At 49.2% G+C, this 13,869-nt stretch overlaps 1 protein-coding gene across 1 annotated transcript in view; it reads left to right on the top strand.

Moving 5' to 3' along the window:
• Nucleotides 1-13,869, top strand: part of ds (dachsous cadherin-related 1) — a 220,353-nt gene that overhangs the window by 101,468 nt on the left and 105,016 nt on the right. Inside the window, exons 11-12 of the mRNA XM_072287492.1 lie at nucleotides 8,328-8,443; nucleotides 12,963-13,103. Of these exons, the coding sequence (XP_072143593.1) occupies nucleotides 8,328-8,443; nucleotides 12,963-13,103 (257 nt within the window). The remainder of the gene's footprint in view (nucleotides 1-8,327; nucleotides 8,444-12,962; nucleotides 13,104-13,869) is intronic.

Below are 13,869 nucleotides of genomic sequence, written 5' to 3'. Positions count from 1 at the left end.
TGGTGTCAAAAGGTAGCGTAAGGTCATGGCCAAACAAGAAGAAGAATTGAGAGAAGCCGGCGGTATCATGGCGAGACGAATTATAGGCGAAAGTAACAAACGGCAGCGCAACATCCCAGTCGCGATGGTCAGCGGAGACATGCATGGACAGCATGTCAGTAAGGGTGCGGTTAAGGCGCTCTGTTAGACCGTTCGTTTGTGGATGGTAAGCAGTAGCAAGTTTGTGTTTAGTTGTGCACGTGTGCAGAATGTCGTTGACAACTTTAGAAAGAAAGTAACGGCCGCGGTCGGTGAGGAGCTGTCGAGGGGCGCCGTAGTGAAGGATAACGTTCTCTAGGAGGAAGTCGGCGACATCGGTTGCACAGCTTGTCGGAAGAGCTCGTGTGATTGCATATCGGGTGACGTAGTGTGTTGCTACAGCAATCCACTTGTTTCCCGAATCAGACGTAGGAAAAGGGCCTACAAGATCAACACCTACACGGAAGAATGGTTCTGATGGTACGTCAAGTGGTTGAAGGCGACCAGCAGAGTGTGGTCGGCTTTTTGCGTCGTTGACAAAGGTCACATGCAGCGACGTAACGGCAGACATCACGGTATAGACCAGGCCAATAGAAGCGCCGACGAACACGGTCATAGGTCCGTGACACACCAAGGTGACCAGCAGTCGGGACATCATGAAGCTGGGCGAGAACAGTCTGACGCAGATGCTCAGGCACAACAGAGAGTCGGGTAGGGCCGTCCGGGCGCATGTTAGAGCGGTACAATATACCATCTTGGAGTTCAAAAATGCAAAGGGAAGGATCGGGCGTCGTTGAAGTGAGCCGTTGAATAAGGTCTTGTAAGGAGGCATCCCGACGTTGTTCGGCTCCAATATCGCGAAGAGCAGCCAGAGAGAGAATGGTGACAGGTATGCCGGCCGCAGAAACGTCAGGAGGGTCGACAGGATGGCGGGCAAGCAGTCTGCATCTTGATGTAACCGGCCGGTCTTGTATACAGCTGAGTAGTTGTGTTCTTGAAGGCCCAGAGCCCAGCGGCCAAGGCGCCCTGAAGGATCTTTGAGGGACGAAAGCCAACACAGAGCGTGGTGATCAGTGATGACTGTAAATTGGCGGCCGTACAAATAGGGGCGGAATTTACCCACTGCCCAAACGAGAGCCAGACACTCGCGTTCGGTGATGGAATAATTGCGCTCAGCAGAGGAGAGAAGGCGGCTGGCGTAGGCAATAACACGTTCTCGCCCTTGTTGTTTCTGTGCCAAGATAGCGCCAATACCGTGGCCACTGGCATCAGTACGGACTTCTGTTGGAGCTGACGCATCAAAGTGAGCGAGAATGGGTGGGGACGTAAGCAGCCCAATCAGCTCGGTGAAAGCACCAGCTTGCTCAGGGCCCCAAATGAATGCGGCGTCTTTCTTGAGGAGCTGAGTGAGAGGGCACGCAATGTTCGCGAAATTTTGGACAAACCGACGGAAGTAGGAGCAAAGGCCCAAGAAGCTGCGAATATCCTTGGCACATGTTGGCACGGGAAAGTCTTTCACTGCCCATATTTTATCGGGATCAGGGCGTACACCAGAAGAATCGACGAGATGCCCGAGCACAGAGATTTTCCGACGACCGAAGTGGCACTTGGACGAATTTAATTGTAGCCCCACCTGACGGAAAACAGACAGGATCGTCGATAGGCATTTGAGGTGTGTCGCAAAAGTCGGAGAAAAAACAATCACGTCGTCCAAGTAACAGAGGCAAATGGACCACTTGAAACCATGTAGGAGGGCGTCCATCATTCGTTCAAATGTGGCCGGGGCATTACATAAACCGAAAGGCATCACTTTGAACTGATACAGGCCATCGGGAGTAATAAATACTGTCTTCTCGCGGTCCATGTCATCGACGCCAATTTGCCAGTAGCCGGAGCGAAGGTCGATGGACGAAAAATATTGTGCTCTATGCAGGCAGTCAAGGGCATCGTCAATGCGTGGTAGCAGATAGACGTCCCTCTTGGTTACCTTGTTGAGGTGTCGATAATCCACGCAAAATCGCCAACTGTTGTCCTTCTTTTTAACTTGTACAATAGGGGATGCCCATGGGCTGCAAGAAGGTTCGATGATGTCTCGACAAAGCATCTTGTCAACTTCTTGTTGGATTATTTGTCGCTCAGTAGGTGAGACGCGGTAGGGTCGCCGATGGATCGGGCTCGCATCACCGGTGTTTATTCGATGTTTTACGACAGATGTTTGTCCTAGGGGGTGCTCTCCAAGGTCGAATATGTCCCAGTATGAGGCAAGGAGGCAACGTAGTTCATTAGCACGCTGGGGCGGAAGGTTGGGAGCAATCATTTTTGTTAGGGCATTCAAGTCTGAAGGGACAGGGGGCGAAGCAAGAGTTGAACACGAGGAGCTGTTACAAGTTAAAGTCGAAATGTTGTAGTCTCTGGCTGGTGTTATTTGCGCCAGGGATATTCCGTGCGGGAGTACTTGTGTACAAAGTCCAAAGTTCACAAGTGGAAGGCAGGACACGTCTGAAATGGTAATGACGGTGTGAGGAAAAGTGATGTTATGCGAGAGCAGGACATCCGGATTAGGGGATACGATGTAGTCACCGTCTGGTATAGGTATTGGGGTTCTCACACCGTGCTCTTGGGACAAAGGAACGACAACACAGTAGTGCAAACAATCACAAGGGCATTTATTGCGCCTTTCGTAGATCAATGCCTGCTAGCGTTGCTGCTAGAGTTGCTATCCACAAAGCATGCCGATGGGCGCGCAACAAATCTAGAAGTCCGACTCACCGCGACCGGATAGCGAGCGAATATGTTCGCCCCATGCTGGATCCCAACGCCTGGTTGTTCGCGCGTAAGGTCACGCGAACGGTGGCGCGCTCGAAGGCGGCCACGCGAGACAGTCTCGCAGAAGCATTGATAGGCGCCCGCGCGGGACGTCCGCGCCGCTCGACGATCTCGAAACCAAGAGCCAGCCTGTTCTCCCCTGCACCCCCAAGTAACCCTGCCGTGAGGCGACGTTAGCAGCGCAACACTCGCGCCATCTCTCGCACTGCGCCCCAACCACGTCTACCGCCGCGGGCATCACGCAGGCCACGCGGCGAAGCCGCATTACAGGAGACGCGCTATGCGGGAAAAACATCAGGGGACGCACGAGAGTCGCGCATCCCCACAAGGTGGAACGGCGAAGACACCTATGTAGGTAACGGCACGGTGCGGGAGGCGAATATGCTCTGTGGAACATAGCCGTATCGGAGCACTATCGGGAGGGTCAATAGCAGCAGGTAGAACGAGTTGCACAACACCAGCAGAACAGTCTATCAAAGCAGAGTCTGTAGACAGAAAGTCAAGGCCCAGAATGAGGTCGTGAGGGCAGTGCTCTAGAACATAAAATGAAACAGAAGTATGATGTCCAGCGACACTCACGCGAGCCGGTCACATGCCAATAACGGCTGGTGTTCCACTGTCGAAGACTTGGACCACAGGCGACGGGGCAGGAGTAAGGACTTTTTTGAGACAATTCCGGAGCTGAGCATTCATCACAGATATGTGCGCGCCAGTGTCAATCAGAGCCATAACAGGTACACCATCCACGTTCACTTTAATGAGGTTCCGATGTGTGGGCAAGGTCAGAAGAGGATTTTTGCGTCGGGTCGGTTTGGCAGCATCACCTCCAGGTGCTGTACCCGTTAGTTTACCGGAAGGGTGCGCCGGAAGGAGCTAGGGGACAGTGATCGGCGAGATGGGGGCGATCAGGAGAAGCGACGACATGGCAAAGGAGAGCGGCAAGAGCGGGTAGGCAGAGAAGTGTCGCCAGAATGTACTGGCTGCATTTGCGGGGGGAACCGAGGAGCAGCATAAGGGCCGTGGGATGGGAGGTAGGGTCAGGGAGTCGAAATCCACGAAGACCGGCAGTGACGTGAAAGATGGCTGACACGGCCACAAGTGAAGCATATAGGCTTGTCGTCTGTAGTGCACTATTCGGCCGGATTGCGATACCACGTTGGGGCATTCAGGCTGCGGGTGTGTATGACAGTGCTGGACGGAGTGTAGTCAGGTCGATTAACTGAGCAAACGTTGGTCAAGCCAATGTTGGCCAATTCCTGGCGCATGACGAACTGTATCAGTGAGACAGTCGCCTGGCAATTGTCGGGGCCATGGGTTGGGGTTGTGACAGGAGATGCGGCTTCTATTTCACATCGGATTATATGTAGGACGTCATCAGAGCGATCGGGCGTGGGCGGACTGCGGAGGTCTTTACAGGTGGACGTAGCAGCCGTGTTGGAAAGGCGGGGGAATGGCTGGGCAGTGCGGCAACTCTTGGCTTCTTCAAACCGCCGGCATTCGGTAATAATGGCTTGCACAGTGGAAGAATTCTTTAAAACAAGGAGGTGGAAGGCATCATCTGCTATGCCCTTAATGATGTGTGCAACTTTATCAGGTTCGGACATCTTAGGATCCACTTTGCAGCACAGAGCGAGCCAGTCCTGGATGTACGTGAGGTAGGATTTAGTGCACGTCTGGACACCCGAAGCAAGGTCTTTTTGGGCGGCGCGCTGACGTCCAACAGGCTTGCCAAACAAATCTTTCAGCTTCTGTTTACAAATGTCCCAGCTGGTAAGTTCCTCCTCGTGGGTCTGAAACAAGACGCGTGCCGTGCCCGTGAGGTAAAATATCAAATTAGCGAGCATGATGGTCTAATCCCAGTGGTTGCTGGAACTCACCCGCTCATATAGTTGAAGCCAGTCTTCAACATCAGCGTCGTCGGTGCCAGAAAAGGTTCCTGGGTCGCGGGGTTGTGCTAGAATGACGACGGGCGTGAGTGCCGACGGGCCCGAAGCATCCTCACCTTGTGCTGGCATTGTAGATGCAGCCAAGGAGCGCCCGCTGCATAAATCCGTCTTGATAACAATCCCGCAGCCTCCACCAAAAATGTTATGGGGGTTAAAAACAGTCAGATTTACAGGATATTTACAATAATCGTAGCGGTTGACAAGATGGTAGACAGCGCGCAAAGTCCAGAGCGTCGTCTTCTTCCGACCAAGCTGACAACATCTTCTTTGTCAGCATGTCACAATATAAAGAAACTAAAACTTGACAGAGCAATCATACTCACAGACTTGTTAAGCCTTGTAAAAGCACTCATATCTTTAAAATCATACAAATCCTGTCTTCAATGAACTCTACTCTCTCTTATGCAATATTTATCTATCACAAACATGTAGGAATATGCTGGGTACCTGGCCATAGAGGCATTGAGGGTAATATACTAGCAGATAATATGGCCACATCACTCACATCACTAACCATTATTCCTATGGCTGCGGTCCCTATCAGAGATCTTAAGCCTTTCTTACGAAAGAAATTGCGAAAACACTGGCAATGCATGTGAAATGCAGAAATAAATAATAAACTGCACATTATAAAGCCATAGTTAGGTTTTTGGCCCTCCCCAACAAGATCACAGCGAACAGATGTCCTATTCTGTAGTCTTAGAATAGGGCACACATTTGGTACCCACCATTTTCTGCTAACTGGAAATGAACCTCCAACCTGTGGTCGATGTGGTGAGAGGCTGACCATCCTTCACATCCTCTTGGAATGTTGTAAAGCCGAATCTGAGAGAAAGAAACATTTTCCTCTTGCATATCATTATTGCGTCCCTCTCCACCGAGCTATGTTTCTTGGTAAAGAACCAGTTTTTAACACCAAAGCAGTGCTCAGTTATTTAAATGATGTTGTCCTACATGTTATCAGCCCATTAAATTCGTAGCGCATCCTCTTTCCAGAGGATGCCGCTGTGATAGTTGATTTGTATAGCACATGCCTCCAGGCCCTTGTGTCTCAAGGGCTCTAACGAGGCAGTGCTGCTCTAGTGAATTTCAGCGTCTTACATATTTTTTATATTGCATCATTATTTGCAATGCACCTTAATGCTCATACACATCATTTGTCATTGCCATAATCTTATTACACATACATTTTGCGCACTTTACAGTGACTATTTTTTAGGCCCCTTTACAGCCACGTCACATCAACTTCATAGAATCCACCATTCCAATGCGAAATCACTAACACCTGCGTGGCGCTCTTTGGCCATACCTGGCCCTTGCGCCAATAAAAAAACCACACATTCATTCATTCAACACATGATCGGAGTGTGCAGGAAGCAGGGTTAAACAGTTAAACGAGTGAACACAATCAGAAGCCAGATGGAGGGAGGTGGTGGGGAGAACTGGCCTCCCCACTACGTAGTTTTCTCGGAACAGCTTCGCCATCCATCATATTGATTTTTTTTATGCAACCCGGTTATAACAATTGTTGCTTATAACAATGGAATTTTCATGGCACTTGAATATTGTTATAAGTGGGTTTGACTGTATAGCCAATGATGAGGCATGGGAACATTGTAGTAAGCGGTTTCTTTTACCACAAAAAAGTTCACACTGCTGTAGCTGCTCATTGTTCCATCTCAGTATTGTTAAACCAGTAAAACTGTAAGTGAATTCAACTGTACTTTAGGTCTAGTTAAAATGTTTGAATGTTTGTTCCCTCTGCTCTTCTTTTTTCACAGCCTGGTTATAACAATTATCGATTATATAACAACTATCAGTTATAACAATGCAGTTTTCTTGGCCCTTCAGTATTGTTATAAGTGGGTTTGTCTTTACTGAAAAAAAGTAACCGATTACAAATACAATTTCTTATTTCTAAAATGTCATTGATTACACTTACCAATTACTGCCCCATGAAAGCAATTGATGAATTACAAAACAGTAATTACTTTATTACTTTCCTCTCTACTTGTGTTAAAATTGCACAAATATAGTAAACAGAACGAGTTGGCCTAGCTCTTTCATTACAGCATCTGCAGCCCTTCATACATTTATTTCAATAAGAATTGCTCTTCAAAATTTTTTTGGTAATCTTCCCGCATTATCTTGAGAAGACATGCAGCGACACTGAAAACTCACTCTATGTGTGCGTTGTAAGATATGAACACCTTGCTTATAATAGAGAGAGTGGTTATTCAATGCTTTAATGCTCAGATCTGGGTTTTCTATGAAGTGCAGTGCTTCATTGTTTCTGAGGCTAAAGGAAGGCGCTCTCAATAGGGCCAGACGGCCAATGAAAAACTGAAAATCATCCATAGGGGATTTCGTGACATCACTGTTCAAAGTGGCAATCGCTATTGAGGCATAGAAGCGCCATTTCAATTTTTTGGCCATCATCTAGTGGACCTCCACCCCGCACCCTTCACTCGTTAGCCATTTAGACTTAAATGACTGACTGCGAGACACCAGCAAGCATTCACATTCCTTGAAAATGTGGCCAAATTTGTAATGTAATCTAATATAAAGGTGTGTATTATTCAGCCCTAGAAATATTGTTTGTGTGTTACAGTCGCAAAAGTACCTGTATATGAATTGCGTATCTATCAAGCAGATAGAAACAAATACGTTTAATGGCCATAGACTGCATTAGTGAAGAAGAATTGAGCAGCAGCTCTGACCGCCTATGAGGGCCACCGAAAAGTGCTTCCAGGAGAAAGAGGGGTGTGCAAATCTGCAAGCCTGCCATGTTCAGGTGAATGAGGCATTGCTGCAGAACACTGATCACTGGAAGGAGGTAACTCATGTATAGGTTTTCATCCTGTTGGACGCTAGTTCTCGTCGCCAAAGTGCTCAAAGCTATGCTGTGTTGCCTGTTGTACTTTGTTTCATCAGAAATGTAACTGGTTACATGTGATTGGTTACTGAAAAAAAAAAGTAATTGAATTAAGCGAGCATTACTGAGTAAAGAAAACAAATGTTCAGTTACTAAACTACTAAAAATTATGATTACAAGTAATTATTACAGGTAATCCATTACGTACAAGTCTGTTAAGTTCGTAGTTCACACTTTTGGCAGTGTTTGATTTATCACTGATCCTGTGATGTGCCACTGTCATGGATTGTAAGAAAACAAGCCCTAAAAATCTTGGTTTTAGGTAGTAGTTTGCAGTCAAGTGTAATGATAAATCTGGCTTTTGTGACCAGTGGGGTAAGCCCCACTGCATACAAAGCATACAAAGCCTAAAGATTTAACAGTACAAATACTGGTAGAGTCTGCCGGACCTTTGTTTGGGTAGCTGCCGACAGCAAAATTGCATTTGTACTGATGAACTTGAAAACATCAGTAATACAATCAAATATCTTGTGTGAAGAAGGGTCAGACGTTAAACTCGTTCATGATTGCTTGGATGGCATTATAAGTGATGGTGTTTAATTAACTTGTAAGCTGATGTTACTGTTTGTGTTTTGATGTGCTCCATGGGTGGATACTTGCAGGTCAGCACTCCGGGGATGTGTTCACTGTGGGGGAAGTGGACTTCGAAACTGCCAGCGAGCACCAGCTGCAGGTGCGATTGGATGATGCTGGCACCACCACACTTATCCATGTTCAGGTATGTCATTTACTAAATCAATGCCTGTCTAGATTGCTGCTATGAAACTACAAGAACTGGACCTGCCTCTGGCTGTCTTGACACTGTTGAGGAAGCAAGCGGGTGCTGCCATTCCTCCGTGGAGGCATCTTCTCCATTTTCAGTGTCCTCTCAACACAGTAACAAGGCATGACACAAACCAGGGACAATACTGTGGTCCTTCTGCTTGCCTAGAGTGGTCTGAAGAGCACTCTATCATTGGTACAGCCGAACCCTGTTATTACAGCCGCACGGGACAACAAATTACCTTCACTATAATGAATAATAAATACACTCGCAGGTACGTTTATACCTAAATATAGCAAACTTCAATATAACTAAGTATTTAACCTTTTATAACTTCTCCATAAAACACCATGTTTTAGAACCTCAATATGATGAAGTGTTTTATACATGATCTCAATATAATGAAATTTTACTGCTGCCGTGAAGGAATACCAAGACCATAAATGGAAACTTCCGCGGACACACACGGTCAAATGGTTGAATTACAAGTGCATGCTTGTGAACACACCTCTCATATCGCGTGACCAAGACCAACTGTCAAAGCAGAGCAGCATCTTACGTTCCCTATAAAGTCCAAGTGTGATAAGCTCCTATCGTACCCAGCTCGCTGTAGTCTTTGGGTGCAAGGGAAAACGTGTGAGGTTGCACCGAGAAGGTTCGTGGCTTGATGAATGTCGTCTTCATGTGAATAAGGGAATAAAGGGGATAGGGGAGCGAGCTCGCCGTAATACGATCAAGCGCACGTGAGGGTACGAGGTCGAAACGGGGGACAGGTTTGTGCATGGCTGTCTGTGCAGCCGAGCGCATACCAAGAGCCATCTGGCTGAGCATGGCTTGGTTTCTCAAAAGTCATCATCCATGCTGTGGGGTTCCTAGGGTCTCGCAGGAATACCTCCCACCATGGGTTCGAGCTTAGCAAGCCACAGGGCCGCGTCAGCCATTGCCTTACGTGCCATTGCGCGCATGCGCTCAGGTGTCAAACGGGCTACCGAGCGCTACGCATGCAGGAAAACACGGTATTGCCCCGAGTTGGAAGAAACCCTTCATTGCCTGCGGCGCCAAAATGCCTGTTACCGGGGTTCGCGGGAACCAAAGGCGAAAATGCAAACAGGGGCACCTATAGCACATTGGTGCGAGAGTAGAGGCTGCCGCAACGTAACACGGGGAAAAGTCCCACGGCTATAAGCTTGCTTTCGCGATAACCAATGGGCCAACTCACGAGAGCTCGGGTAACGTTGTGGGGATGCGTGACTCTCACGCGTCCCCTGGTATGTTGTTTTCCCGCACGGCTCGCGTGGCCTGGCGCCCGCGGCAGTCGGAGTGGTTGAGGCGCAGTGCGAGAGATGGCGCGAGTGTTGCGCTGCTAACGCCGCCTCACGGCAGGGTTACTTGGGGGCGCAGGGGAGAACAAACTGTCTCTTGGGGTTCGGGACAGCAAGCGGTGTGGACGTGCCGTGCCGCGCGTGCGCCAACCCATGCTTCTGCGAGACCGTCTCGTGTGGCCGCCTTGGAATGCGCCGCCGTTCGCGTGACAGTACGCACGAACGACCAGGTGTTGGGATCCAGCATGGGGCGAACATATTCGCTCGCTATCCGGTCGCGGTGAGTCAGACTTCTAGATTTGTCGCGCGCCATCGGCATGTTTTGTTGATAGCAACTCGGCTAGCAGGCATTTATCTATGAAAGGTGCAATAAATGCCCTTGTGATTGTTTGCACTACTGTGTTGCTTCGTTCCTTTGTCCCAAGAGCACGGAGGAGAACCCCACATCTGGCTGCCCAACGTGGGGCTCTTGGGGCATCGGACAATAGGTTTAACAGTTTGCTTCGTTCGAGACCTTTGTTTGAACCGAAGCGTAGGGCTAGCACGGATTCTGATCGCTAGCGTTGGTGGCGTGCTTTCTTGAGCGAGGCGACGGTGCCTGTAGTGTGTTTGAACATGTCAACATGCTAAGCCTTTTCGCAAGTGTTTTCTTTAATGCCATTCGTTGGTACGAGAGCCACGTGGTCTGCATCCCTGGGAGCTCAGCGCTCGCGGAGCCTTGCCAAGCCTGAAGCAAGTGAGTTCGGAAGCCTCGTGGGTGGTCCGAATTTCTTATGTAAATAGCTTCTTCTATCTCTTTGACTTGGATGAAGTCGCGGCTCTGGGAGCCGGGTGGCTGCGGGCCACGGGTGCCACTGCGGGCTGACTAGTATTGCGGCCTGGCACCGGGCGCTCCGACACCGTCTGGGACGGTGGGCGCCGTCAACTCGGATGCTGTGTGCACCGAGCGGGGTAGGACCACCTCACAGAGCTGACGTCTCCTTGCGGCTGCCTCTTTTGCGCCCTTTCTGGGTGTTGTTTTTTGGATGCCGGTTGTTGTCAGGGTAGCGACGCTTTAGGCCTAAGGCTTTACGGAGCTGCCTGTCGCACTTGTAGGGACACAACCTGGTGGACCGTGGCGTGGAGGTGTTGCAATTTGCTTCCCTCATTCTAGTTAGCCTCGCACGAATTGAAATTATTCGTTCGACTCAAGGAAGCGAGCTTCATTCACGTGAACTTAGCATCTGAGTAGCTGCCCGATCTTTTGCTAGCAGAGTTGAACATCATACCACGTGGGCGATGCGCATGCAGAATTCCTCTCCCTTGCACTACTTTAGTGTTTGCCGAGTGTGTTGAGTGTACACAGCGTGATTGGAGTCACCCCTGGCTTGCTGTCACCTGCACATCATCTGCGCTGCTGCCCCGGACTACGATCGAGCCACCCCGGGCGATGGTGATGCTGTGGCCAGTTCGGCTCAGCGACTTCGGCGGCCTCCTGTATCCAGCTCGCAACCCTCGGCGGCGGACAAAAGAGCCGGCGGTCACCGACAGCTACGGCGGCTCTTGTCAGCAGGGCGCGCCGGCGCGAGCGACGCTTGCTCGTACCGACTACTGCGTCGTCGTTTCCGGAGTCCTGGGCTGGAATCGTGCCGTCGAGTCTGCAAAGCTGCTGCTGTGACTGGCGGACGCCAGCGGTGTACCCAAGGACAGTCGGCTCGCATGTTATGGACAGCGTGTGGACATTTCCTCGGCGCAGCCAATGTTGCATGTACTATCTTGTTCGCGAAGCACGCGTTGATGTTAGAGCGTGTGACATGTTTCGCCGGAATATGTAGTGATTTAAGGTTGGGGGGACGTGGGGATGCGTGTCTCTGACGCGTCCCCTGATATGTTGTTTTCCCGCACGGCTCGCGTGGCCTGGCGCCCGCGGCAGTCGAAGTGGTTATGGCGCAGTGCGAGAGATGGCGCGAATGTTGCGCTGCTCACGCCGCCTCACGGCAGGGTTACTTGGGGGCGCAGGGCAGAACAGGCTGTCTCTTGGGGTTCGGGACAGCATGTGGTGTGGACGTGCCGTGCCGCGCGTGCGCCGACCCATGCTTCTGCGAGACTGTCTCGCGTGGCCGCCTTGGAATGCGCCGCCGTTCGCGTGACAGTACGCGCGAACGACCAGGCGTTGGGATCCAGCATGATGCGAACATATTCGCTCGCTATCTGGTTGCGGTGAGTCGGACTTCTAGATTTGTCGCGCGCCATCGGCATGTTTTGTTGATAGCAACTCGGCTAGCAGGCATTTATCTATGAAAGGTGCAATAAATGCCCTTGTGATTGTTTGCACTACTGTGTTGCTTCGTTCCTTTGTCCCAAGAGTGGGTGTGAGAACACCACAACGTGTACATGTTGGTGTGCACACAGAAAGTGGCTATCATGTCAACAGTAAAACACAGCATGAGCACGTCTAGTGCGCCGATAACCCTCCGCGTGTCACTCCAGTGCATCACGTTCAGGTGTACGCCAGGTATACGTTTTGGTGAAAACTTGACTTGGCACGGTGTGTTTGGCAAAATATCTCTCCCATATGTAGTTGACACCCTAAAAGAAAAGTGTAAACAGGTTTTGTCACTTACAAAACACGGCACACTGTATAACAACATTAACATCCGAAACTGTTTACTTTGCCACGCTAGTTGAAGGACCGGTCTCCATAGACGAATCATCACTGCTGGCGTCTAAACCAGCTGATCCAATGTCATCTAAGGACTCCTTACTACTGCTCACATCGCGAATATCAGCATCTTCAGACTTCTTCAGCGGTGCGTGACGCATTTTCGGCGCCATGTTGCAAAAGCTTGACGCTATCTCCTCCGCTGCTTCTTTCTTCTTTTCTTCTTCTTTTTTTGTGGGAACGCTTGCGCTGGAATGCAAAAAAAAAACAAGAACAAAGAAAATGTTTAATAGTTCTATTACTGGCTAGATGGCGTTAGGTGTCGGTAAGTGCGGAGTTTTATTTTTGGCAGGACATTCAAAACCATCGATCCATAATGAACGATGCTCTGTGGCACGGTAAGGAAAGAATTAATCGGGTCCCTTGAATCTTGGGTCCGTTGAAGTTCACTCAAGTTCACTGTAAATGGGTTCGAGTCTGTTTAATGTGGTTTCTATTCTCTAACATGCAGATTCAAGTGGAGGACTTGAACGACTGTGCACCCACCTTTCCGGAGGACCCTGTGCACTTTTCTATTGCTGAAGACATCCCCCAAGGAACCGTTGTGTGGACGTTTGCTGCTCAAGACTTAGACAGTGGCGATAATGGCAAGGTCTGTGCTGCATTTTATTAATCCACTTTACACATAGCAGCTGCCCTGTCGTATTGGCAAGGGCAAATCTGTCAGCACACACTCTAAACAGGAAGCTCCATTGCATAAGGTATCTATTAACAGCATAGACAGTTTATAGTTGCAAATATCCACCTTATAAGTTGTACTGCACTATAACCAAAAGAAAATTTGGCAAAGGCTGCATACGTGCAAGACATGTGGACCAAGCAGTGGCGCATACCTGAGAATCGAAGCATGTGACCAGGCTGTTTGCACCCGTTTAATTTACTAACATTAACTAGTTAACGTTCAAGGACCCGCAGTCCTCTCATGAAGCAAACAAACGCAGAAAAAAAAAATGACGTAGAGGAAAGTAATTTGCCAACTAAATTTTCAGACCTGCTCTATCATTTCAATTTCACCGTGGCACTACCACCAACTCCACGGAACTATCCACTGTTTCAGTAGTTCCATGCAGCAGAGTCAAGGCTATGCGACCTGCGAGCACAGATTCTTGTGCAGCAAGCTGTAGTGTTACAGCTCGGAACCTGTTGAACGACTAAATGGCCTTGATAAGTGGACTTGTCGGCAGGTGTTTAATTAGAAGTTTCTGTGCAGGCTGCAGCTGCAGTTTATTCTGCGAATTTGCTTCATTCTTTAATAGAGTATGTGTTGAGGCTCTATGATACTGAAAATAGAGTTGTCCACTTCAATTGAAAATGTGCACAGAACAGAAAAAAATTAATGTAGTGCTGCCATACAGACA

Source organism: Dermacentor andersoni, chromosome 4 (assembly GCF_023375885.2).
Source record: "Dermacentor andersoni chromosome 4, qqDerAnde1_hic_scaffold, whole genome shotgun sequence".
NCBI lineage: Eukaryota > Metazoa > Arthropoda > Arachnida > Ixodida > Ixodidae > Dermacentor > Dermacentor andersoni.
This window is presented reverse-complemented; position numbering and strand designations above follow the sequence as displayed.